The sequence below is a fragment of the Erythrolamprus reginae genome, chromosome 2 (assembly GCF_031021105.1).
Source record: "Erythrolamprus reginae isolate rEryReg1 chromosome 2, rEryReg1.hap1, whole genome shotgun sequence".
Classification (NCBI taxonomy): Eukaryota; Metazoa; Chordata; class Lepidosauria; order Squamata; family Dipsadidae; genus Erythrolamprus; species Erythrolamprus reginae.
In genome coordinates, this window is record NC_091951.1 from 187,932,165 (window position 1) to 187,955,022 (window position 22,858).

The following is a 22,858-nucleotide window of genomic DNA, read 5'->3' on the forward strand; positions in this document are numbered from 1 at the left end:
CCAATAGGCATCGACAAAGGATACACAGCCACCCAATGATAATGGCCAGGGGCGGGTGTTCATAGTGAGGCGACGACGCACGGGTGACTCTGCCCCTTTCGGTATCGGGTGCAGTGAGAGGTGGTGTCGTCCGTGAAGAAGGGTGGCCTTAGGCATTTCCTACCGCCAAGATGTCCAAATCTGAGGTAAGAACCTATGAGGGGCATTTTTGTTTGGTTTTTATGACTCTATACCTGTGGCTTGTTTTTGTGGAATTATATTTCCTTTGCCTTTAGGGATCGTCTGAATATGGGTGCGATCTGTCGCCTAACGCAGTAAGTATTACAAATACCGTTTCTCTCCTCATACCCGCTACTCAAAATGCATTGTTTTCCTTTTGCGCTCGTCTTTTTCCGCCGCTTATCCGTGCTCGCCTTTTTCTGAGTCGCCTTTGTAGCAGGCCTTTCTTTTCCCCCGATTGGGCCTACTTCCCCTCCCTTCCCCCACGGTGGCTTCAAAACTGCGCATGCGCCTATCGTTGCTGGCTTAGGCGCCATCTTTTCCAGTGCGTGGAGTTCGCAGCTGCCATCTTCTGTGCTCCTTATGGCTGCGCGCTTGCGCCCTTCCACGGAACAGTTGGAAGTTTGCTTTGTATGGGGGGGATGGGAAGATGCGACGGCCACGTGCTCCCTTGCTTTTGTCTCTGGTAACTGGTATCTTGGCCTTTTAATTTTACGTTTCTCTGCTCCAACTTCTCTGTGCAAATGGAAAAAAGACAGCCGGGTGGTTCTTCCTTTTCCTTCGGGTGATTTTTTTTCTTATGTGGGGGTAGAGAAGAGAATGCGTGCCCATTCTGAACCCAGACTTGTGGCCGAGGAAGCTTTAGTTAACAGTTTTACAATTTTGAAAGCCCTTATATTGGCAAATAGGTGGCTGAGAAAGTGTGTTGCGTCAGCCATCGTATTTATTATAAGTGTTGAGGTTGCTATAACGTTGAAAATTGAAATGTAATCTCGCCTTTCCCCTTTAAATGGTACGTTTACTCCTTATTATCAAAGCAACCACTTTTCTGGAAACACTAAATACACTTAATTTGGGGAAATTGGGGTAAAGTTATTAAGAATACTAATAAAGTTTTGGTAAACACAATAAGTGTATTCCTGAATTGCCTTAAACCGAGGATCTGTATTTCTTCTTTAGGGGGCATATCAGAACAGTGGCTTTGTCCCTGATATATAATTCCTTATAGTGTATAACAATACAAAAGCAGCCAACAATGTACAGTAAATGCTTTAGACACTTTAATTGCATTAGAGGTGCGTGCTAATGTTAATGTTCTACTTATTGTCTTGGGATTCTGTGTACATTAACAAGCAAAGCAGTTAATTGATGTAGAGTCAAAATTTATGACACCACAAAATGGATCAAAGAAAAAACAAGGCTACACTTTCTGAGTGATTCCTAAATTACAGATAGGCTTTAATTTACAACAATTTTTGTAGTGACAGTTTGAAGTTATAAGGCCACTGATCATATGATCAAAAGTGTGGTAACTGGCTTGTATTTATGAGAATTGTCCTGATGTCATGTGATCACCATTTGTGACCTTCTGACAAGTAAAGCCAAAGGGCAAGCCAGATTCACTTAACCATATTATTAACTTGCAATGATTTATTTAATAATTATGGCAAGAAAGGTGGTAGAATGCAGAAAATTTACTTGCTTAGCTTCACAAATTTGGTAGTAAATCAAGGACTATTTGTGCTTAGGTTTTGCAGTTGTTAGATAAAAACCTAACCAAAAAAATCACTTGACAAGTCAGAAATTGTTTTTCAGGTTTTATGGGTTCGATTCTGGTATTCACAACAGCTATATTGCTTGTGCATGTGCTAAAACCACTTCCTTTTTCTTAAATAGCTAATTTCTGTACTTTTTATCTGGCTCTGGCTGATGGGACCTGGTATACATTGAATAAACCATGCTTATTTTCATTACGCCCCCCACCATTATACCCTATGATCATAACCTTCCTAGTGTTGCCTACTTTTCTGTTTCAGTCCCCCAAGGAACCTGAACAGCTGCGAAAACTCTTTATTGGTGGCCTGAGTTTTGAGACAACAGATGAGAGCCTTCGCAATCATTTTGAGCAATGGGGCACACTTACAGATTGTGTGGTAAGTATGTCAGCTTGTGTCCAGATGGGTGGCAAACAAATTTTATAAATATGTGTAGTTTGCCTGAATTAAGAGATATGAAGTATAGAATAGGGGAGGGATCTCACAACTGCTATATTAAGTACCGTGTTTCCCCGAAAATAAGACCCTGTCTTATATATTTTTGAACCCTGAAATATGCACTTAGCCTTATTGCTATGCACTGAATAGGCCAATTGGGTTTATTATCAAGGGATGCCTTATTTTGGGGGAAACAGGCTATTAATGTTGCCTTTAGTTTATCGCTACCCTATTTGTAGGAAAACGGGGCAATTCAGTTTTTCCTAAATTTAAACATTGCTTGCACCAGATACATTGCTTGCAATTGTGTATTTTATAGCAAAAGCATATGTTGTTTCCTCTTAGGTAATGAGAGACCCAAATACTAAGCGCTCCAGAGGGTTTGGATTTGTCACTTATTCAACAGTAGAAGAGGTTGATGCTGCCATGAATGCCAGACCACACAAGGTTGATGGCAGAGTTGTTGAACCAAAGAGAGCAGTATCTAGAGAGGTAAGAAAAACTACTGTTGGATGTGTTGTCAATACATTCAAACTGTTAGCAAAAATGTTGGAAGCCCAAAATATTACATTTATCTATCTACCCTACACATAACTCTGATAATATAGTTGGCTTAATAGTTACTGCTGCATTAGGCATCTTTGGTTTTATTTATTTTGTTTTTATAATTTTTGCTATGAGCTGTGCAAAGTTAGAGCATATAAGACAGATGTCCATGTAAGTTTTTTTTAATAAGTTATATTTTTTTTAAATCATCCATGAATTGCATTTGGAACAAACATAAAATTTAGTTTTAGTTGCTGCTCCTCCCTTCTTCCTAATGTACTAATATGTAGATGTTGATTGAAATAAGTGGCAAAATTTTTCTGCACTGCCAGGTTGGAGAAATTTAGGATTATAGTACCTTAAAATTTGAAATTGATAGGCTTGAAAATTTAAATATCCATGTCTTTAAGATACATCTTGTGTTCTCTGGCAGTACGGATAGTTACCAAGCAGCTATAAATATTATGAGTTCAAAATGTACCGTATTTGTCCTGTCTCATAGGACTCCCAGAGACCTGGAGCACATTTGACAGTGAAGAAAATCTTTGTTGGGGGAATTAAGGAAGATACAGAGGAACACCATTTGAGGGACTACTTTGAACAATATGGCAAAATTGAAGTTATAGAAATAATGACTGATCGTGGTAGTGGCAAAAAGAGGGGGTTTGCCTTTGTTACTTTTGATGATCATGACTCTGTGGACAAGATTGTCAGTAAGTATCTTATTTAATCCTTTCAGTTATACCCTAACTTGTTCTTGTTCTATATGTAGCTTCTATGGAGATTTTGATACTATTTTATTTTTTCATGTCTAGTTCAGAAATACCATACTGTAAATGGACACAATTGTGAAGTCCGAAAGGCTTTGTCAAAACAGGAAATGGCCAGTGCCTCTTCCAGTCAGCGTGGTAAGTGCAGTATTTGAACAGTTATAACTTTAATGATGTATTGATTGATTGATTGATTGATTGATTGATTGATTGGATTTATATGCCGCCTCTCTCGGAGGACTTGGGGCGGCTATTTTCCAGGAATGCTACATATTGTCCTTGTTGTTCATAGGTCGCAGTAGCTCTGGGAGTTTTGGCAGTGGGCGTGGAGGTGGGTTTGGCGGTGGTGACAATTTCAACCGTGGTAGCAATTTTGGAGGTCGTGGTAAGTAAGGTTTTGAACATTTGAAATTCATTTTAATACCATGATCACAGTAAGGATTTAAGGAATGCACTGTTGCATCTTATTAACATTGCTGAATTTCTTTCTAGAAATAAGCAGTACTTTGGGTCTGTTTATCTTTTCTACATACTTATACTTTTTTTACACAAATATTGTTAAATATGTGAATGTTTGTATCAGAAGTTCGCCATAAATCAGAAATAAGATCAATATGGAAATATTTTGTTTTTTCCTCAGGCGGGTTTGGCAGCCGCAGTGGTGGTAGTGGTGGTGGTGGTGGTGGTGGAGGAGGAGGAGGAGGAGGAGGAGGATACGGAGGCAGCGGAGATGGCTATAATGGATTTGGCAATGATGGTAAGTTCATATAACTTTTGAAAGTTGCTGTTTTTCAGAAGGTGTCACGTTGATTTATTTTTAGGGTATATGTGTCACATATGTAAAATTTAAAAATCATTCAAATTGTCTTCATTTTAGAAATTTGTAAAATATTGGCAATGTTCTGCACTTCATTATCTTGCTTGCCTTGTAGGTTATGGAGGCAGTGGCCCTGGATATTCTGGAGGAAGCCGGGGTTATGGTGGCAGTGGAAGCTATGATGGATACAACAACGGCGGGGGCGGCTTTGGTGGTGGCAGTGGGGGTAAATGTCAATTTGATTTTGAGCACTAAGATTGTTATTTTATGTAGTACAATTTGATTGGCAGGGGCTGCATTAAAAATGGCCTGGGTTCTTCAGGAGTACCAGACTGGTTCCCCATAGCCACCATTTAAAAAAAAAACAAACCAGTAAGACTGTAAATTGCACAATTTAAACTTAAAGTGTAATTTACCGAGCCTCCAGAGAAGGAAAGCATGGCCGTCTTGCAAACAGAGACCATGTGAGAACTGAGCTGTGGGAACAATTGCACCATTCCCCAAGGGTTACGCTTCTTGGGGGGCAACGCAAAGTGGCCTTTTTGAGTGGCAGTAATGCTATGGCTGAAGTAGACACCCAGGCCCAGATTCAGTCTCAAGCTGCTGGGTGCAGCTGTTCAGGGTTACCTAGGTGGGGAGGAGGAAAAAAGTGTTTGTTGGGGGGAGATGTACCAGCAGACTCAGATTAGGAAATTTTTGATATGCCCAACCTAAAAATTTGCTTTCAAGTATAGAGAATTGAAAAAACAAATAACCAAATATTTGCTGCCATCTAGTTGTAGCATGAATGTTTGCAGTCTACTGTATTAAGCTTAGCTTGCACCTTCATTTAAATATGCTCCGAATATTTGGGAAAATATCTAGACAGACCTGAAAGAATTTCATAGATGAAATAGTTGGACTCTTGTAAATCTGGGAATGATTTTTATTCTGTTCAGGAAGCAACTTTGGAGGTGGAGGAAGCTACAATGAGTTTGGCAGTTACAACAACCAGTCTTCAAATTTTGGGCCTTTGAAAGGAGGAAACTTTGGAGGGAGGAGTTCTGGCCCTTATGGTGGAAGTGGTGGTGGTAAGTGTATGATTAATTGACTAGGAAGAAAATGGATCACATTAATTTTAGTAGAATTCTTGATCGATTGACATGAAAAACTGAGGTCAACCCTCATAGTTTCCTCATTCTTATAAAGACAGTAGTCTTTTCTGAACAGTTTTTTGTACCCATTCCCATTTAAGATATATTACTTATTCTTTTTAGGTGGCTATGGGGGCTCTGGTAGTAGCAGTAGCTATGGTGGTGGAAGGCGATTTTAATTCCTAGGTAAGACTTCCTCCATTTGCGCATGGATAGATATATGGAGTACTAAATGGATTGTAACAGTAACTCATAATGTAGCTGAGCAAGTTATTGTAGTTTAAGCATATTTGGAATAAAATGCAGATGTTAAAGCTAATAAATGGATTGCCAATCGGGGGAACAACTTGATATTGGATTATAGCCTTGAGTCTCAATATGTTTAGATTAACAACTTTATTCCATATTATTCAACAGGAAACAAAGCTTAGCAGGAGAGGAGAGCCAGAGAAGTGACAGGGAAGCTACAGGTTACCACAGTTGTGAACTCAGCCAAACAGAGTTGTGGCAGGGTAGAACTGCCTCATGAAGACATGTGTTAGACAAGCGCTTGTTTGCAAACACCAGGACTGTATTTGTGACTAACTGTATAACAGGATATTTTAGTTTTGTGTTCTGTGGAAAGTGCAAAGCATTCCAACCAGGATTTTTATGTAGATTTTTTTTCCACACCCATGCTGTTAACTGCAAACTGTAATAGACTGATCATGACGCTGAATAAATGTGTCTTTTTTTAAACGTGCTGTGTAAAGTTAGTTTACTATAAGTTAATGTACATTGATTTTCACTACATGGAAAAGATTAGTGAAGAGTCAAATAGCAGAGAATGATTCTCAAAATGCCAAGAGATCTTTATATTGAAAGCCAAATCTATTGATTTTGTGTCTTATTTAACTTCATGAAAAAAGAAATTTGCTTAATGAACACCCATTTCCAAAATATGTTCCTTATTTAAATAAGGACATTTTGGTAGCTTGACCATTGTTCTTTCCTGTTTGCTTTTTCAACTCATGTCTTCCCTTTTTCTGGTTGAGTTTAAAGAGTGCCAGTGACTGAGGCAGGAAATTTTATATGCTGAATTAAAGGCAAATTAAAAAAGATTGCCCCATCAGCATGTAGGCATAGCAGCTCAACTTAACTAGGAGCTTGAAATGAGACATTTGGCAAATAAATCACTACTAGAGCCTGCTATGTTTGAAATGTGTCTAGGCGGTTATCCAGTTGGACCTAAGTCGCCTCAACACTATCAACATTTGTATCTGTATTATAGAAATTCAATTTCTTGGACTTGACAGCAAGAAAATCAGTCAGCTGTCAAAACCTGTGAACTTTCCAGTAACTGGAATGTTGATACCATGTTACTTTGACTCCCTTGCAGTCTCATTTTACAATAGAAAAAAACAGATTTTCCACTGACGAGACTAGCAAAATACATGACTTTTATTCCACCGCTAACTGAATGTGTAAATTAATATATCAAATGCTAACATTTGCTAAAATTGGTAAGAGTCAACATTGCTTGTCTGCAGACGGACAGCAAACTAATAAAAAATGAATAAAAGTATCCTAAATAATGGTGGGGGATGAAGGTTACGAGATTGAGCAGGGTAGTCCATATAATTTATATCTGTTAGCCAAAAGTTTTATAATCCATTGATCTAAATTACGGCATACAAATCCAATAAATAAATAAATAAATAAATTTGACAGTGCTCTCTTAAAAGTTGACTAGATTTTGTACTGAGAAGTTCTAGCATGAGAAAAATAGTGTGAATCTTATTGCAGCACTCTTAACTTAATTTTGTGGTATTAAAAGTGCTACTATTTTGTTACTTGAGGCACTTAAAGTAATTAATTATCCCCAAATTGATTCATTCCTGTGTGGGAGCCAAAAAGGTTCTCATCTCTGTTAAACCTCAGTTGCATTTTGAAATTCCAGAAATTCATTGTTTCCATTTTATGAAATACATTTCATATATTTCCCCACTTAATGCAACTCTTACCATACAAAATGGGTACACTGGCTCCTATTTTCTGGTTCCATTAAAGATGGCAGTATGTTTCTGTTCCACAAGATGGAAGTAGAAATGTACTTAAAATTGGAGGGCTATAGATAATGTCATGGAATTGCATTATACTTCGGTCAATCAATCTGTCAGATCTGAATACACCTGTAGCATTGCTTAGTGTCTTATGAAATAAGACAAATGTGTGCTTAAATATGTTTATGGATTCAATGGTGCTTGTATATGGTGTGTGTACAAGTGTATATATAAAACTTCTGATTGGTGACTGGCTTAATTTAGAATGCAAAATTAATAGTCCTGATGGGTTTTTCCATGGCTAAGTTTGCAGTAGCAGGTGGATCCTGACAAGACCTCAGGATTAATGAAATAATACTCGTTTTTGGCATGGTAGCATAACCACAACAAAGGAGAGCACTCCAGGACCTGAAAACTAAGTAGCATTACAAAACCGGGAGGCATGCAGATGTTTGAGCTACTAGGAACGGCTAGCAAGCATAGCTCCGAATGGCTTCCAGATCAGACGCTACTACAGCTGAGAGTAGACACGTGTTTTGAGTCAAGTGGACAGATAAGCCAGGTGCAGGCTTCTGCTGACTAGAAAGGAGTACTCAGTGACCATCGGAAGGAGGCAGACGAGAGTAAGGATCCTTGCTCTTAGGACTAGCAGAAGGAAGGAAAGGTTATATTACTGTACTGGTAGGTAAGAACAGATTTTACTTACGTCCTATACAGTTTTGTTGTCCTACTAAACTTTCTCCGACTGAGTTCACCTTGTAATTACCAGTCTAGCTATCTTTTAATTCACCCAGTGCTGTAATATGCAAGCAGTAGATGGATAGAACGTTACTAATTAATATATTACTGTCACAGGCCTGGTAACATTGTTAATGAAATGTACTTTAATAAAAGAAATGCTTTTTCATCCCTCTGTGCGGCCTTGTTGACTTAAAAAACAATTTTAGCATAACACAGTGCACTGGCTGTGTTGCTATAAAAGGCAGAGGGATTTAAGGGGGTTGGGAATGCTCATATAAAGTGTGAATAGGAATTCGATAAAATAGGGTAGTATTTAATTTTTCTTCCTTTTTATAGGAAAAGAGTAATGGTCCGGTGCTAAAATGCCTTCGTTCCTGACAGTTGGACTGTCTTTGGATTTCCTTTTTCTTTTTAAAGGTAAAAACTGCTAAATTGTGGGAATAAGGTTTCCAAAACAAATAAGCTAACATACAGTAAATGAGTTTATGCTGTAATTTAAGTTGAGGCGCAGATGATAACAGTGGTGAACTTTGAATGTTTACAGGTAGAGCCCAGAATTCATTGTTATTACATGAGACATTTGTTGCCACAGTTGTTACAGGAATTACTACAGTTAATAAATGAATAACCCAAGTTTTTTAAGTGAATCTGATTCCCCAATTGACTTTGCTTGTGAGAACATCACAAAAGGTGACCACATAACTTTGGAGAACATTCCTAAATATGTACTAGTTGCTAAGTCATCTGATATGATCATGGGGATGCTGTGAAGGTCATGACTCTGAAAAATGGTCATTAAGTCACATTTTTCAGTGCTGTTGTAACTGAGCGGTCACTAAACAAACTTGTATGCCAAGGATTACCTGTACTTATTTAACATAGTTGTGAAAGTTAACTTAAACTATTAGGAAATGGGGATGTTTGTGTCAGAAAATGCATCACTCTCCCTACCATAATTTACCTGATCTTTAAAAATTTTATTGCTTTTATGTCTTTCAGGACTCCTCAGCTTGATGTACCCCAAATCTTTCAAAGAAAGTTATTGCTACTAGGTAGCTGTACGTATAATATGTTATTATGAATATATTTATTTAATAAAACAGTTTTTGATATAAATCTCTTGTCCACCTTTTTGTGACTTGTTAACATCTCTTCCAATAAGATGTTAGAATATGTTTAAGAATGAACCAGCTTCTATAATAGCAAATCAATATTGGTCTGAGGGACACACTAACAGATATTTTCAGAAACATTTTCTCTATCCAGTGAAATCCTGGTCATTTTATTTACAATATACTTTATTATAAATTAGCTTTCCTAAAATGAAATAGAAAGGCAAGCTTTCAGCTCATGAAGCCATTTTGCTTCTTGAACCAATATTAAAAATAATTAGATTGACTTTGAGATTTACTGATTAGATTGTTTTAGAAATGGCTAATCTAAGCTACTATGTAAAAGTAAAAAGTTGAGGTTTGATGTTAATACCTTACTCTACTGCACTAAAGGGAAGTCACTGCCTTTTCCTTTCCTCACATTTCCCCCTCTTTCCTTCCCTTTTCTCTTCCCCACTTTTGCTATCATTTGCTGCTTTTGTATTTTATTTGCTACCTTCTTGGCAAAACACAAAGGCGCTCTAGAAGGCTAACTGGGCCACTCATACCTGTTGTAAACACTGGTGTTTTCCACATCTAAAGATTAGCTCATTTATGTGGAGAAGCATTTTTTTTAAAAGTAAATCCCCTTAACTGCCTTAATTGTCAAAACTCAGATCTCTGCCTTGTCACTCAGTTAAGTTTCAGATACTAATATTTTCCTAACCAATTGGTCTGGAGATTTACAGCTAGTCCTCAAATTATGACCACAATTGAGACAAAAGTTTAGGTTGCTAAATAAGAAATTTGTGTTTTGAGTTTTGCCCATTTTATGACTTTTCTGGCCATGTTTGTTAAGTGAAATGATGGCAGTTTTTAAATGACACAGTTAAGGTGAATCTGGTTTCTCCATTAACTTTGCTTGCCAGAAGGTTGCAAAGGGGGATCCCGTGACTCCAGAACATTGCAACCGTCATACATCTGAGTCAGTTGTCAAGTATCTGAATGTAAATCACATGATTGTGGGAATGCTGTAATGGTTGTAAATATGAAAAATGGTCATAACTCACTTTTTTCAGTGCCTTTATAAATTTGAGGAGTCACTAAGTGAACTCTTGTAAACTGAGGACTACCTGTGTTGTGTAGGGAATGTATAACTTTCCAAACAAGGCAAGATTCTGATGCAACAGTTCAGCTAGTAAATCAAATTGCATTAGTCCTCAGAGAGGGGCGGCATACAAATGTATTATTATTATTATTAATAATAATAATTATTATTACTATCATATTTACATTTTATACAAACATCTTTTCCAGTAGTCAAAATGGAACAGAACTGCAAAAAACAGTGTTTTCCAATTCTAGTTAAATGCTCTTACAAAAATGCCACAGCCTAACCTGCGGCTCCACAGCTGCATGAGGCTCTTTTGCCCCTCTACTCTGGTTCCCTGCCAGGGGATCCCACTTGTACTTACCTAGCCCCATCTCACCCTCCTCCCAGTCACTCCTCGCGTGGGCAGAGAAGGTCACAGCGACAGTGGGGGGGATGGAGACTTGCTCCATATACCAGAGTGGGAGCAATCGTCCCTGTACTTGTTGGGTCTCACGGATGCTTCTTCCGGCGGCTGCCCTGCCTTCCAGCTGATCGCCAGCGCACTGCTAGTCTACTGTCCTTGGTGGGCTCCAAAGTGGCAGATTAGATTAGATTTATTAGATTTATATGCCGCCCCTCTCCGCAGACTTGGGGCGTCTCACAAGAATGGTAACAAACAGTACATAGTAACAAATCTAATATTTAAAAATCTAAATTACAGTTTTAGATAAAAAAGTCCAAAAAAGAAACCCCAATATATAAAAAACAACACACAATCAAATCATACACAAAAACTACATGGGCAAGGGGGAGATGTTTCAATTCCCCCATGCCTGACGGCAGAGGTGGGTTTTAAGGAGTTTACGAAAGGCAAGGAGGGTGGGGGCAATATCTGTGCCTGGCCCACCGGACCTTGCCAACCCCATAAGAATTGTTCATGTGCCTAATTTGCCTTTGCACCTGCATGGGCAAATTACATTCTGTCTGTTGTGCAAACACCCATTCAACAGGGAAGAGCCGTCTCTTCTACCCAAACACTGATTCTTGCAGCAACCTACTCATGCATATGGATGAAGAATGGCTGGGAAAATAGCTGCTTTACAAACATGCACTCACTTTTTGCGGGAGGCGGGGTGTGTGTTAGCGTTCTTTAAGCAGATCTTTCACACCTGCTCTCTTCCTTGATGTGAGATTCTCACCACCCAGCATCAGTTCAGGGATTCCTTCCCTCCCCCAGGGAATAGAGGAAACGAAAGAGAGCAAGGAGGCACAGACAAGCAAATGTATTACTACTACAACTGCAAAATGATCTGTTTATGACAACGGGAATAAATTAGGTCTTTTAAATATCAATCGGAAAGAGTGGCAGTTCAAATTCCTAGTGCTGCATAACTGAGCTATTACTTGTTGCAGCTTCTGCCAACCACGCACATAGAAATTCAAGTAGAAAAATAGGGACCACTTTGGTGGGAAAGTGACAGTGCTCCATGTGCTTTGGCGTTTAGTCATGCCAGCCACATGACCATGGAGACTTCTTCAGACAGCATTGGCTCTTTGGCTTAGAAACAGATGAGCACCGCCCCCTAGATTTGGGAATGATAAGCACGCATGTGCGGGGGGGAACCTTTACCTAAATACAGCAGGAATCCTGTTTAAAGCTAGAAACAATCCACAGTAGAGGACCTCATAATGCACAGATTGTGTATACAGTACATCATTTTGAAACATCTTAATTGTTTTTACATCCATGTTTATAACAGAAATCAGAATATGAATGGAAAACTGGATTTGGTGGGTTGGACATTAGGACAATTTCCGCTTACAAGTTAATAAATACCAAAATTATGTACTGACACAGTACACGATTGAGGAAGAAAACTAATATTGGTCTGATAGCCAAAACTCAGAAGTCTGATAGCACTTTTTCAAGCTAACATTTAAAAAGGCGTATACTGTACTGTTGTGAGTTGTAACTCGTGGATCTTGTGACTTGTTATAAAATGACCAGTAGTTTGAAAAGATGGCCCTAGACACCTGATGTAAGGCAATTTGCTAAGAGTGCGTTTTGGCTTTTCGAAGAGTGAATAACTTCTGAGATTGTGAGGTCCAAGCACAACACAGGTTCTTCCTGTCTTTTCTGTAGTCTTTAGAAACATCTTTTAAAGTCCTTGCCAATACTTTTATGACTGGCATACAGTGGCAATGAACCTAGCAAGTGCTTTGAAAAGGAATAGCATAGATTTCAAAATGTATGGCATGTGTGGCAAAAAATAAAAATAAAATATGAACCCAATTAGAGCTTATAATTTTGAATACAAGCCACATTCATTTCTTATACCTCCCAGCAATATAGTCTCAACTAGGATTAAGCATAATTCATTTTTTTATTTTTCAATTTTCAACATTCTGGAAATGCATAGAAAGGGATGTACAACTAATTTACAATAGACTTCTTCATAATTGCAAAATGTGCAGTCCAAATATGCAAAATTTTGAAATTGTAATCCAAATAGTTGGGGACATTATAAAGCCGTAAGGTGAGCAAGTGCCTTATATATTTGTATGCAAGGTAATTTGGCTCAAAGTACCGAAGTAAGCAAAGAGTTGGGGATTACAAATAGCCCTACAAACATTGTTGGGATTATAATTCAACCATCACAACTGACCACAACGGTGAAGTCTGATGGGACTGTTAAGTTTTAGAAATAGGGATGCTTGGATAAGGAAGAACAGGTACTGTTTTCATCAAACCCTGTTTTTTTTCCTAATGAAGTGAAAAATAATTATGGGTGATTTGAATGGTGTTTTGAAATTTGAACTCTTTAACATTTGAGTGGTCTCAAACCTCTATAAAGAGATGCTTTTCAGGGGGGCAACTGGCTGCGTTCCATCCCCCCCAGTTTCTACCACAACCTGTTCAGTTCAGCCGTTGGCACTTTCTGGCTGCTTGTTGCGTGGGACAAGAAAGACACCGCCATCGATTGTGAGCTGGAGCACGTACTCGTCAGGAGAATAGGCATTGCCGGCTTCATCCCGCAACATGCAAAATACTTGGTGGTAGAGGGCTCCCAGCTTCTGCTTGGTCAGTGTCAGACTCCTGTTAAACTCTCCGCGATCCTGTAACAAGCGCTGACGCTCGCGGCTGAGTTCATCCAGCTCCTGCTCCAGGTGCACCAAGGTCTCCAGCTTGCGCTTGCGGCAATTTTGAGCCGCCACTTTGTTCTTGCCGCGGCGGCGGATGTCCCGGATTAGCGCCAGCTGAGGCTCGCTCAGCGGGAAACGTGACAGCAGCTCATTGAAGTCGTCCACTGGCAGGTTGATGATCTTTTCCACGGGGAAGGGGATTTTCATGGCCAGCGCCCGACGTTCATCCCTGTTGCCAACTAATTCTCCCCGTGGGCTCTGCCCGTTTTCCAAAGAATGCTCCGAGTGATGCTCAGGGAAGGGCACCTCTGGCACAGGAGCCAATGGAGGGTAGGCTGGGACATGGTCCAAGGGATACAAAGACGGATATTCGGCCCGCTCGAGCCCCTCAGCTTCCAGGGACTCTGCATCGCTGTAATTGAGGGATAATCCAGAATCCGATTCCAGATCTTCTTGGAGCTTGCAAGCTCCCTGTGGTCCATAGCCATTAGTTAGCTCCCTCCCCAACATCATCCCTGGCATCCCTTTATATCCGCCCAGCATAGCAGGTGCTGGAGGCTCCAAGGTGGAAGAGATGAGCATGCCAGTGTAGCTGTAGAGTGTACAAGAAGCAGGCAGATTTTCTGGGTAGGGATGGTCGTAGGCTGCAGCGGTAGGAGGGTTGTAATTGGAACCAGAACCCTCGCCCATCCCTGCACAGGGCGCATAGTTAGAGGATGGCACCATCTGTTGGGAATGACCACATAAAGCTGGATCGTAGCAACTCTCAGCTGGCATATCAAGACCCTGCAGGAAGGAAGGGGAAAAAATAGATGAGACAGTTCCTCCCTTCTCCCTCACCCCTCAAAGCCAAGAATGCGGAAAATGCACAAGGGAGGCTCCAGAGGATTGTAGTCAAACTCAAGGGATTTCTGATGGCTTGCCCAGGCTCTTCTCTGACAGTCAATCTAGTATACAGTCTCAAAATTATTTTCCCCCTCCCACTCTTGCTAAATTGCAAGTGTACCCAATACCTTTTTACAAGAGGAATATCATTTAAAGATTTTCAGGTTTTTCCAGAAATTTACTTTGTCTGTTTAGCCAGGTATATGATTACACTTCCAACACTTCATTTCCAACCCTATGTAATGTTCTTATGGCTAAAGGGTTAAGGGGGGAAGGAGAGAGCAAAGCAAAGAGGCACTTCAAAAGGACTGCAGGTGCCGAGCCCCTTAAAATGGGTTGATAACATCCCCCCCAAGAACAAAAGAATGATTCAGCCCATCGGACAGATCCCCCATTGTACATGGTTTCCCCCACCTCGCTTCTCCCCAGGGTTTGCTGTTGAATGGGGGCAGTGTTGGAAGAGTCAAGATTTAAAAGGCAGATGGATGTAATGGATATCTGCCACCTTGCAACTTGGATTCAGTACACTCCTCTGTAGAGGGGCTAACCCCCACAAATGCATATTTTGTAGATGTGGGATGGGCTCCACCCATTCCAATGAGTTTACTCTTCAGCCAACCTCGCAGCAACGATTGTGAACTAAACAGTTAACGTTTTCAGTTCTTTGAGTTGTCTTCACAAACTAATTACTGTAAACATATCTTGGGACTGTAACTGAATAGTGAAGGACCACACTGGAAACATTCAGAGCCCCCATCATTAGATCTGGGCTATGAAAAAGAAATATGGAAGATTGTCCAGTCAGCAAAGCAGCGGAAGTGATGTGCCGGTGCCTGGAGGCTGTTGGGGCCTGGATGGGTGTCAACAAACTCAAACTCAATCCAGACAAGACGGAGTGGCTGTGGGTCTTGCCTCCCAAGGACAATTCCATCTGTCCGTCCATTACCCTGGGGGGAGAAACATTGACCCCCTCAGAGAGGGTTCGCAACTTGGGCGTCCTCCTCGATCCACAGCTCACATTAGAGAAACATCTTTCAGCTGTGGCGAGGGGGGCGTTCGCCCAGGTTCGCCTGGTGCATCAGTTGCGACCCTATTTGGACCGGGAGTCACTGCTCACAGTCACTCATGCCCTCATCACCTCGAGGTTCGACTACTGTAACGCTCTCTACATGGGGCTACCTTTGAAAAGTGTTCTGAAACTTCAGATCGTGCAGAATGCAGCTGCGAGAGCAATCATGGGCTTTCCCAAATATGCCCATGTCACACCAACACTCCACAGTCTGCATTGGTTGCCGATCAGTTTCCGGTCACAATTCAAAGTGTTGGTTATGACCTATAAAGCCCTTCATGGCACCGGACCAGATTATCTCAGGAACCGCCTTCTGCCGCACGAATCCCAGCGGCAGGGCATATAAATATTGGAGCTTTGATTTGTTCTCTTACATTAAAAAAAAAAAATTTGTTCATTCCCCTGTGATATTTTTACATTTTAATTACTGTTTTTATTCTTTGTTGTGAAGTCGTGTCTGACCCATCACAACTCCATGGACAATGTTCCTCCAGGCTTTCCTGTCCTCTACCACAGTGATTTTCAACCTTTTTTGAGCTGCGGCACATTTTTATGTATACAAAATCATGGGGCACATTGAGCGGGGGGGAGTGAGGGGGGCTAAAAAAGTTTGGACAAAAAAATTTATTTCTCTCTCTCTTCCTCCCTTTCGCTCTATTTCTCTCCCTCTTTCTCTGTCTTCCTTCCTTCCCCTCTCTGTCCATCCCTCTTTCTTTCTCTCTTCCTTCCTTCCTCTCTTTTTTGCTATCTTTCTATCTCTCCCTCCTTTCCTGCCTCTCTTTCTCTTACTTTCTTTCTTTCTCTCTCTCTTTTGCTTTCTTTCTCTCTCTCCTCCTCTCTTTCTCTCTCTTGCTTTCTCTCTCTCTCTCTTTCTCTCTTGCTTGCTTTCTCTCTCTCTTTCTCTCTTGCTTTCTTTCTCTCTCTCTCTTTCGCTCTTGCTTTCTTTTTCTCTTTCTCTTGCTTTCTTTCTCTCTCTCTTTCTCTCTTGCTTTCTTTCTCTCTCTCTCTTTCGCTCTTGCTTTCTTTTTCTCTCTCTCTTGCTTTCTTTCTCTCTCTCTCTCTTTCTCTCTCTTGCTGAGCTTCGCGGCACACCTGACCATGTCTCGCGGCACACTAGTGTGCCACGGCACACTGGTTGAAAAACACTGCTCTACCATTCCTCAGAGTCCTTTTAAGCTCATGCCAACTGCTTCAATGACTCCATCCAGCCACCTCATTCTCTGTCGTCTCCTTCTTTTGCCCTCAATCGTTCCCAGCATTAGGCTCTTCTCCAGCGAGTCCTTCCTTCTCATTAAGCGGCCAAAGCATTTGAGTTTCATCTTCAGGATCTGGCCTTCTAAAGAGCGTTTTTTTTTTAATTTAATTTTTATTCTAGGTTATTGTTTTCCATATTTTAAATATTATTTTAAATAATGTTTTATATCCGTTAGCAAGTCATACATTCCTTACCCTGTAACGGTGATTTTAAAAAGATAATATAATATTCTACATATTACATTCTACACACAAATCTTGAAAAAGTAGCTATGCACTCAGGTCTGGGCTCAGAATATGTTAAGGGCCCTGTTTCTTGGCTGTACTGTTAATGAAGTAATTATTATGGCTGATATTGATATTTCTGCACATTTTTACTCTCTTGTTTTTAATTGTTGTATAAATTTAGAATTGCAAACCACCGGAAGGAAGGAAGGAAGGAAGGAAGGAAGGAAGGAAGGAAGGAAGGAAGGAAGGAAGGAAGGAAGGAAGGAAGGAAGATCAACCTGGAAATGAAGGCCACTGATTTAAGTTATTCTCAAGAAAATGTGGGCAAGATAATTTAAAACTATCTGGTAGTTTCCTTAATGCTGTCATCCTGTCTACAAAATGTATAGTGCACCTACCCTGGATGAAACAAAAGGACTCATTTGTAAGTTGAAAATATAACTCTTACACTATAGCTTCCTAATTTTGCTGAATTTTAAATTCTTGCACCATTTAGGAAACTTGCTGTAGCTGTTATTGAATGGTGGGTGGGAGTTCAGTCATTAACAAAAAGATGAAATTCTAGTTTGAGACTGATCTAAATAATTTGAACTGTTAGTGAACTTTGATGAAGAGAAATACTAGCATTTAAGGCTGTATAAGTTTGCAAAAGTATACAATTTCTTTTCAAGGGAAAAAAATGGCATGCACAGAAAGACTGAAGCAAGCAATATGCAGCTACAGCATTGAGTTCAGGCTTTAAGACTAGAGTAGTTTTTTTTAATAAAGGTATGTTCAATCAGAAAACCAAGGGCTTTACAATTGGTAAATCACTCTTTTTATCTGGCTCGTTGCAGTATCTCTGTATGGCAAATTTTGCTCTTGGTTTTTCTCCCCTTTTCTTTAGCTTTTCACAGCTGCTGCCAGGAAAAAGGGAGAGAATTCTTGCCAAAGAGCTGAATGAATCACTTTATACTAGGCCAAGGGTTGCAAATTGATACCAGGTAGAAAGCAAGGGGAGAAGCAGAAATAATATCCACTTCCTGCAAGAGACACTGCTTGTCTTTTTGTTTATTATTGCATTTATGCAATGCCCAAATTTGCAACTATTCCAACTGAGTTCAGACATCACATTAGCCATCATGTTTTTTGCCACTTGACTAAGGACAAAACCTGGACCAAGCCACTTGGTAGCCAGTTAGTGGCGAGTGAAACCAATAGAGAAGCCAACAATAAAATTGCAAGTTACAGTCACCTTATGTCTTGCTTGACCAGATGGAGTTGCAGGTCCTAGTTTTGCTTGTTAAACAAGGACTCTCTGTTATAAACAAATCATCTTCACTTTGCTCCTTCCTTCCCCATTGCCTTGCTCTATGTAGCAAGTTTTTGTTGGAGCTATTGTGTTGACTATTGTCAATATGTCCAACCTATCTTCCTCAAAGCTGTTCAAATAATAGCTTATTCTGTCAGTCCCATGCTTACCTGCAATTCTGAGATTGAGAGAATCTCTTGCCAGGTGAGCTCCATTTCCCCCTGTGAGCAAGCTTCCCCCCCTGCCAGGGGGTTGTACAAAGGGAGGAAGGTACTCCGAGTCCATCCCTGCTGGGGTGGGCAGGGGGACATCTTATCAGGCCGACCTCTGCCCAGTGTCTGCTCCAGAAAGATGCCTCCAAAATCAGCCGTGGCAGCAAAGTTCTATCACAGAAAAAAAGAATAAACAATTTATTTATTTATTTGTTTGTTTGTTTGTTTGTTTGTTTGTTTGTTTGTTTATTTATTTATTTATTTATTTATTTATTTACTGATTTGATTTGATTTGATTTGATTTGAATGCCGCCCGTCTCCATAGACTCGGGGTGGCTAACAACAGTAAAAAGACACTATGAACAAATCTAATATTAAAAGTAGTAATGTAAAAAACCCCAATGTAAGAAACCAATCATACATACAGACATACCATGCACAAATTTTATAAGCCTAGGGGGAGGGGATATCTCAATTCCCCCATGCCTGACAACAGAGGTGGGTTTTAAGTGGCTTACGAAAGGCAAGGAGGGTGGGGGCAACTCTTATATCTGGGGGGAGTTGGTTCCAGAGGGTCGGGGCCACCACAGAGAAGGCTCTTCCCCTGGGTCCCGTCAGATGACATTGTTTAGTCGACGGGACCCGGAGAAGGCCAACTCTGTGGGACCTAACTGGTCGCTGGGATTCGTGCGGCAGAAGACGGTCCCGGAGATATTCTGGTCCGATGCCATGAAGGGCTTTATAAGTCATAACCAACACCGGAAATTGATCGGCAACCAATGCAGACTGCGGAGTGTTGGTGTAACATGGGCATGCCTTGGGAAGCCCATGATTGCTCTCGCAGCTGCATTCTGCACAATCTGAAGTTTCCGAACACTCTTCAAAGGTAGCCCCACGTAGAGAGCGTTACAGTAGTCGAGCCTCGAGGTGATGATTTGATTGTCTTGAATAGTTCAATCTAGCCAGGTTTCTCTCTTGCTGATATTAAGCAGAGTTAAGCCTCATCAGCTGTTCTAAAAAAACTATTGGCTGATTGAAGACTATGGTTAGTCATTAAATCAATACATGCATTCTAATATTTACTGCCTGCATCCCTTCTTACTATTTGATTATGGTTTTTGTAATGCTCCTGAGGCTGTATAAGGTTAAGAACACAAAATGTACAATGCAACAAAGGGTGTCAAAACTCGCATTGTCGTGTCATCACGTGACACATTGTAACTTCCCGCCCCCATCGCTAAACCCGGGGGTGGGCCTGCCACCCCTGCAATACAAGAACTCAACAATTTTTTTAAAAAACACAATTGTCAAAATATATGAGAAGTATGAGATTAAAAAAAACAAAACAAGCGATTGAGTTTTGATTAATCCAGTGATTCATTCACTCACATGCGTGCAATCACACACATATACACATGTGCATTCTTTTCTGATCATTTTGGTTAGTTATAAGTTCTCTGAGGAGTGTTTCCAAATTAACAAAACAACAACAACAATAATAATAATAATGATAATAATAATAATAATAATAATAATAATAATAATAATAATAATAATAATAATAATAATTAGATTTGTATACCGCCCCTCTCCGAAGACTCAGGGCGGCGGGAAGAACAGAAGAGAAGAGAAGAGAATAAGAATAGAACAGAATAGAATAACAGATTTGGAAGGAACTTTGGAGGTCTTCTAGTCCAACCCCTGCTTGGGCAGGAAACCCTACACTAATTCAGACAGATGGTTATCTAACATCTTCTTTAAAACTTCCAGTGTTGGAGCATTCATACAGCCCCAGGAGGACAACTTCTGGAGGCAAGTTGTTCCACTGGTTAGTTGTTCTGTCAGGAAATTTCTCCTTAGTTTTAAGATGCTTTTCTCCTTGTTTAGTTTTTATCCATTGCTTCTTGTCTTACCCTCAGGTGTTTTGGAGAATAGCCTGACTCCTTCTTCTTTGTGGCAACCCCTGACATATTGGAACACTGCTACCATTTCTCCCCTAATCCTTTTTTTCACAACTCACAATCAGGGTCTGAATAGTATAAATCCCTAAGGCAATATAACTGAGCAGAGCATAGAGCAAAACTAGAACATGGCAGTGGACACCATTGTGAGAAAGACCTTACTTTTCCATATTTGTTGGATTTGCTTTCTTGGGTTCTGAAAGGACTGCTCAAGGCCACTCTTGAACCGCTTAAGGCCATTCACAGAGTGCTTAGCAGCTTGCTCTTTTTTGTGTATTTAATATATACTGCTTTAAAAAATAAACTCCAAGTAAATTAAACTTCTGTGAAATCAAACTGTCCACTTAGGAAGCAAAACTGATTGACAATCACTTTCACATGCTGTTGTGCACATTCAATTTTGTATAGAACAAAGCATTCAATGAGAATATTTCATTCATTCAGATCTAGGATGCGTTATTTGAGTGTTCCCTTTATTTTTCTGAGCAGTATATTTATATACTACTTTTCTTCCTGGTGTTCAGGGGAGCATACAAAGTGCCCTGACCTCCAATGTTTTTCACACAATCCAATGAAGTAGACCAGACTAAATGAGAACAGCTGCCTCAAAGTCACCCAGCCCTACATGGCATCGGACCAGAATATCTCCGGGACCATCTTCTGCCACACAAATCGGTCCCATCGACTAAACAATGTCATCTAGTGGGGCCCAGGGGAAGAGCCTTCTCTGTGGTGGCCCCAGCCCTCTGGAATCAACTCCCCCCAGAGATCAGAACTGCCCCCACCCTCCTCGACTTTCATAAATTGCTTAAGACCCACCTATATTGCCAGGCATGGGAGAATTGAGACATCTCCCCCAGGCTTATATAGTTTTATGTATGGTATGCTTGTGTTGCATGATTTTTTAAATGGTGGGTTTTTAGATGCTTTCTTTTAAATATTAGATTTGTTATATTATCACATTGTTATTATTTTTGTTGTGAGCCGCCCCGAGTCTGCGGAGAGGGGCGGCATAGAAATCTAATAAATAATAATAATAATAATAATAGTAATAATAATAATAATAATAATAATAATTATTATTATTATTATTATTATTATTATTATTATTATTATTATTATTGAGCTTCTATGGCATTCACTGGCTGGGGAATTCTGGGAGTTGAAGTCCAAATATCTTCAAGTTGCCAAGGTTGGGAAACACTGCTCTAGGGGGCAGTAGAATGGAACAATTTACCACTTTTCTCTTTCTGGATGATTTTCAGAAACTGGGTTTTTTTTTTCCTTTTTCCCTGCCTCCACTTCTTAGTCCCAATTTGGCAAGGGTGGGATTGCCCATCTGGTCTCCGATAAGCTGCTGTGTTTCTTCCCCTTACCTCTGCAGCAGCCCTGTGAATCTGCAGTGTGCAGCTGCCTGGATCAGACATTCATGAAGCCACAAGGATGCCAAGTTTCTTCCTGCAAGAGATAGATAACAACCACCTTCGTATCAGTCAGTCCTAGGGTTTGTCCAGAGAAGTATTGGAGAAGTGTTTTTTTTATATATATATATATCTATCTCAAATGTTTTTAGCTGAAATTTTAAAATTAAGGGAGACTAGGATGGTACCATATATATATGTGTGGGTGTGTGTGTGGGTGTTTTGTCAACTGCTCATCCATCAAGAGCTCTGGGTCCACAATTTTATTCATGATTTTAAAAATCACGTAAAGTACAGGCTGAGGCCATCGCTATAGGACAAAAACAGCTTGAGGGAGAATGTGACAGATTGCAACCACCACAACAACAACAAACTTCTGGAATGACACTAGCCCAATTCCTCACAACGTCCTCCTATTTTGGTCAAGTCAGGCTAAATTCTATGAAGCTGAGATTTCTGGGACTTTATGTTCTGGTCATAACTGTTAAAACATATTGAATTATCCAAAGATACTTCACCAGAAGAGCCCTTCACTTCTCCACTCGAAACAGAATGCCCTACGAAAGCAGACTATCAATCCTAGGTCTAGAAAGCTTAGAAATACGACGCCTAAAACACGATCTAAGTATTGCCCACAAAATCATATGCTGCAACGTCCTGCCTGTCAATGACTACTTCAGCTTCAACCGCAACAACACAAGAGCACGCAACAAATTCAAACTTAATATTAATCGCTCCAAGCTTGACTGTAAAAAATATGACTTTAGCAATTGAGTTGTCGAAACGTGGAACTCATTACCGGACTCAGTAGTGTCAACCCCTAACCCCCAACATTTCTCCCTTAGACTATCCACGATTGACCTCTCCAGGTTCCTAAGAGGTCAGTAAGGGGCATACATAAGTGCACTAGCCTGCCTTTCGTCCCCTGTCCAATTGTCTCTTCTTAT

The 22,858-nt window shown here is 40.2% G+C and overlaps 2 protein-coding genes across 9 annotated transcripts in view; one reads left to right on the plus strand and one right to left on the minus strand.

Moving 5' to 3' along the window:
- The first annotated feature begins 61 nt into the window (after window positions 1-61).
- Window positions 62-9,378, plus strand: HNRNPA1 (heterogeneous nuclear ribonucleoprotein A1). 6 transcript variants are annotated; one of them, XM_070740835.1, is made up of 12 exons: window positions 62-185; window positions 276-314; window positions 2,037-2,153; window positions 2,559-2,705; window positions 3,262-3,472; window positions 3,575-3,667; window positions 3,822-3,914; window positions 4,170-4,286; window positions 4,462-4,572; window positions 5,285-5,416; window positions 5,603-5,665; window positions 5,897-6,217. In XM_070740835.1, the coding sequence occupies exons 1-11, from the start codon at window positions 171-173 to the stop codon at window positions 5,656-5,658; spliced, it is 1,131 nt and encodes a 376-aa protein (XP_070596936.1). In that variant the 5' UTR covers window positions 62-170; the 3' UTR covers window positions 5,659-5,665; window positions 5,897-6,217. The 6 variants fall into 6 exon arrangements, 5 of the variants coding, with proteins under 5 accessions (XP_070596936.1, XP_070596938.1, XP_070596937.1 ...); XR_011558127.1 differs by lacking the exons at window positions 5,603-5,665; window positions 5,897-6,217 and adding exons at window positions 8,599-8,679; window positions 9,262-9,378 and having other exon boundaries at window positions 78-185; XM_070740837.1 differs by lacking the exon at window positions 5,603-5,665 and having other exon boundaries at window positions 78-185.
- A 3,433-nt stretch (window positions 9,379-12,811) lies between these two features.
- NFE2 (nuclear factor, erythroid 2) overlaps window positions 12,812-22,858 on the minus strand; it is a 28,118-nt gene continuing 18,071 nt past the window's right edge. Inside the window, exons 2-4 of one of the 3 annotated variants that reach the window (XM_070740840.1) lie at window positions 21,867-21,948; window positions 18,488-18,700; window positions 12,812-14,376 (exon numbers count right to left, since the gene is read on the minus strand). In XM_070740840.1, coding sequence (XP_070596941.1) covers window positions 13,369-14,376; window positions 18,488-18,700; window positions 21,867-21,917 — 1,272 coding nt within the window. In that variant the 5' untranslated portion in view covers window positions 21,918-21,948 and the 3' untranslated portion in view covers window positions 12,812-13,368. Of the gene's footprint in view, window positions 14,377-18,487; window positions 18,701-21,727; window positions 21,949-22,858 lie in introns of all 3 variants that reach the window. The other 2 variants (XM_070740842.1, XM_070740841.1) reach the window with 2 other exon arrangements.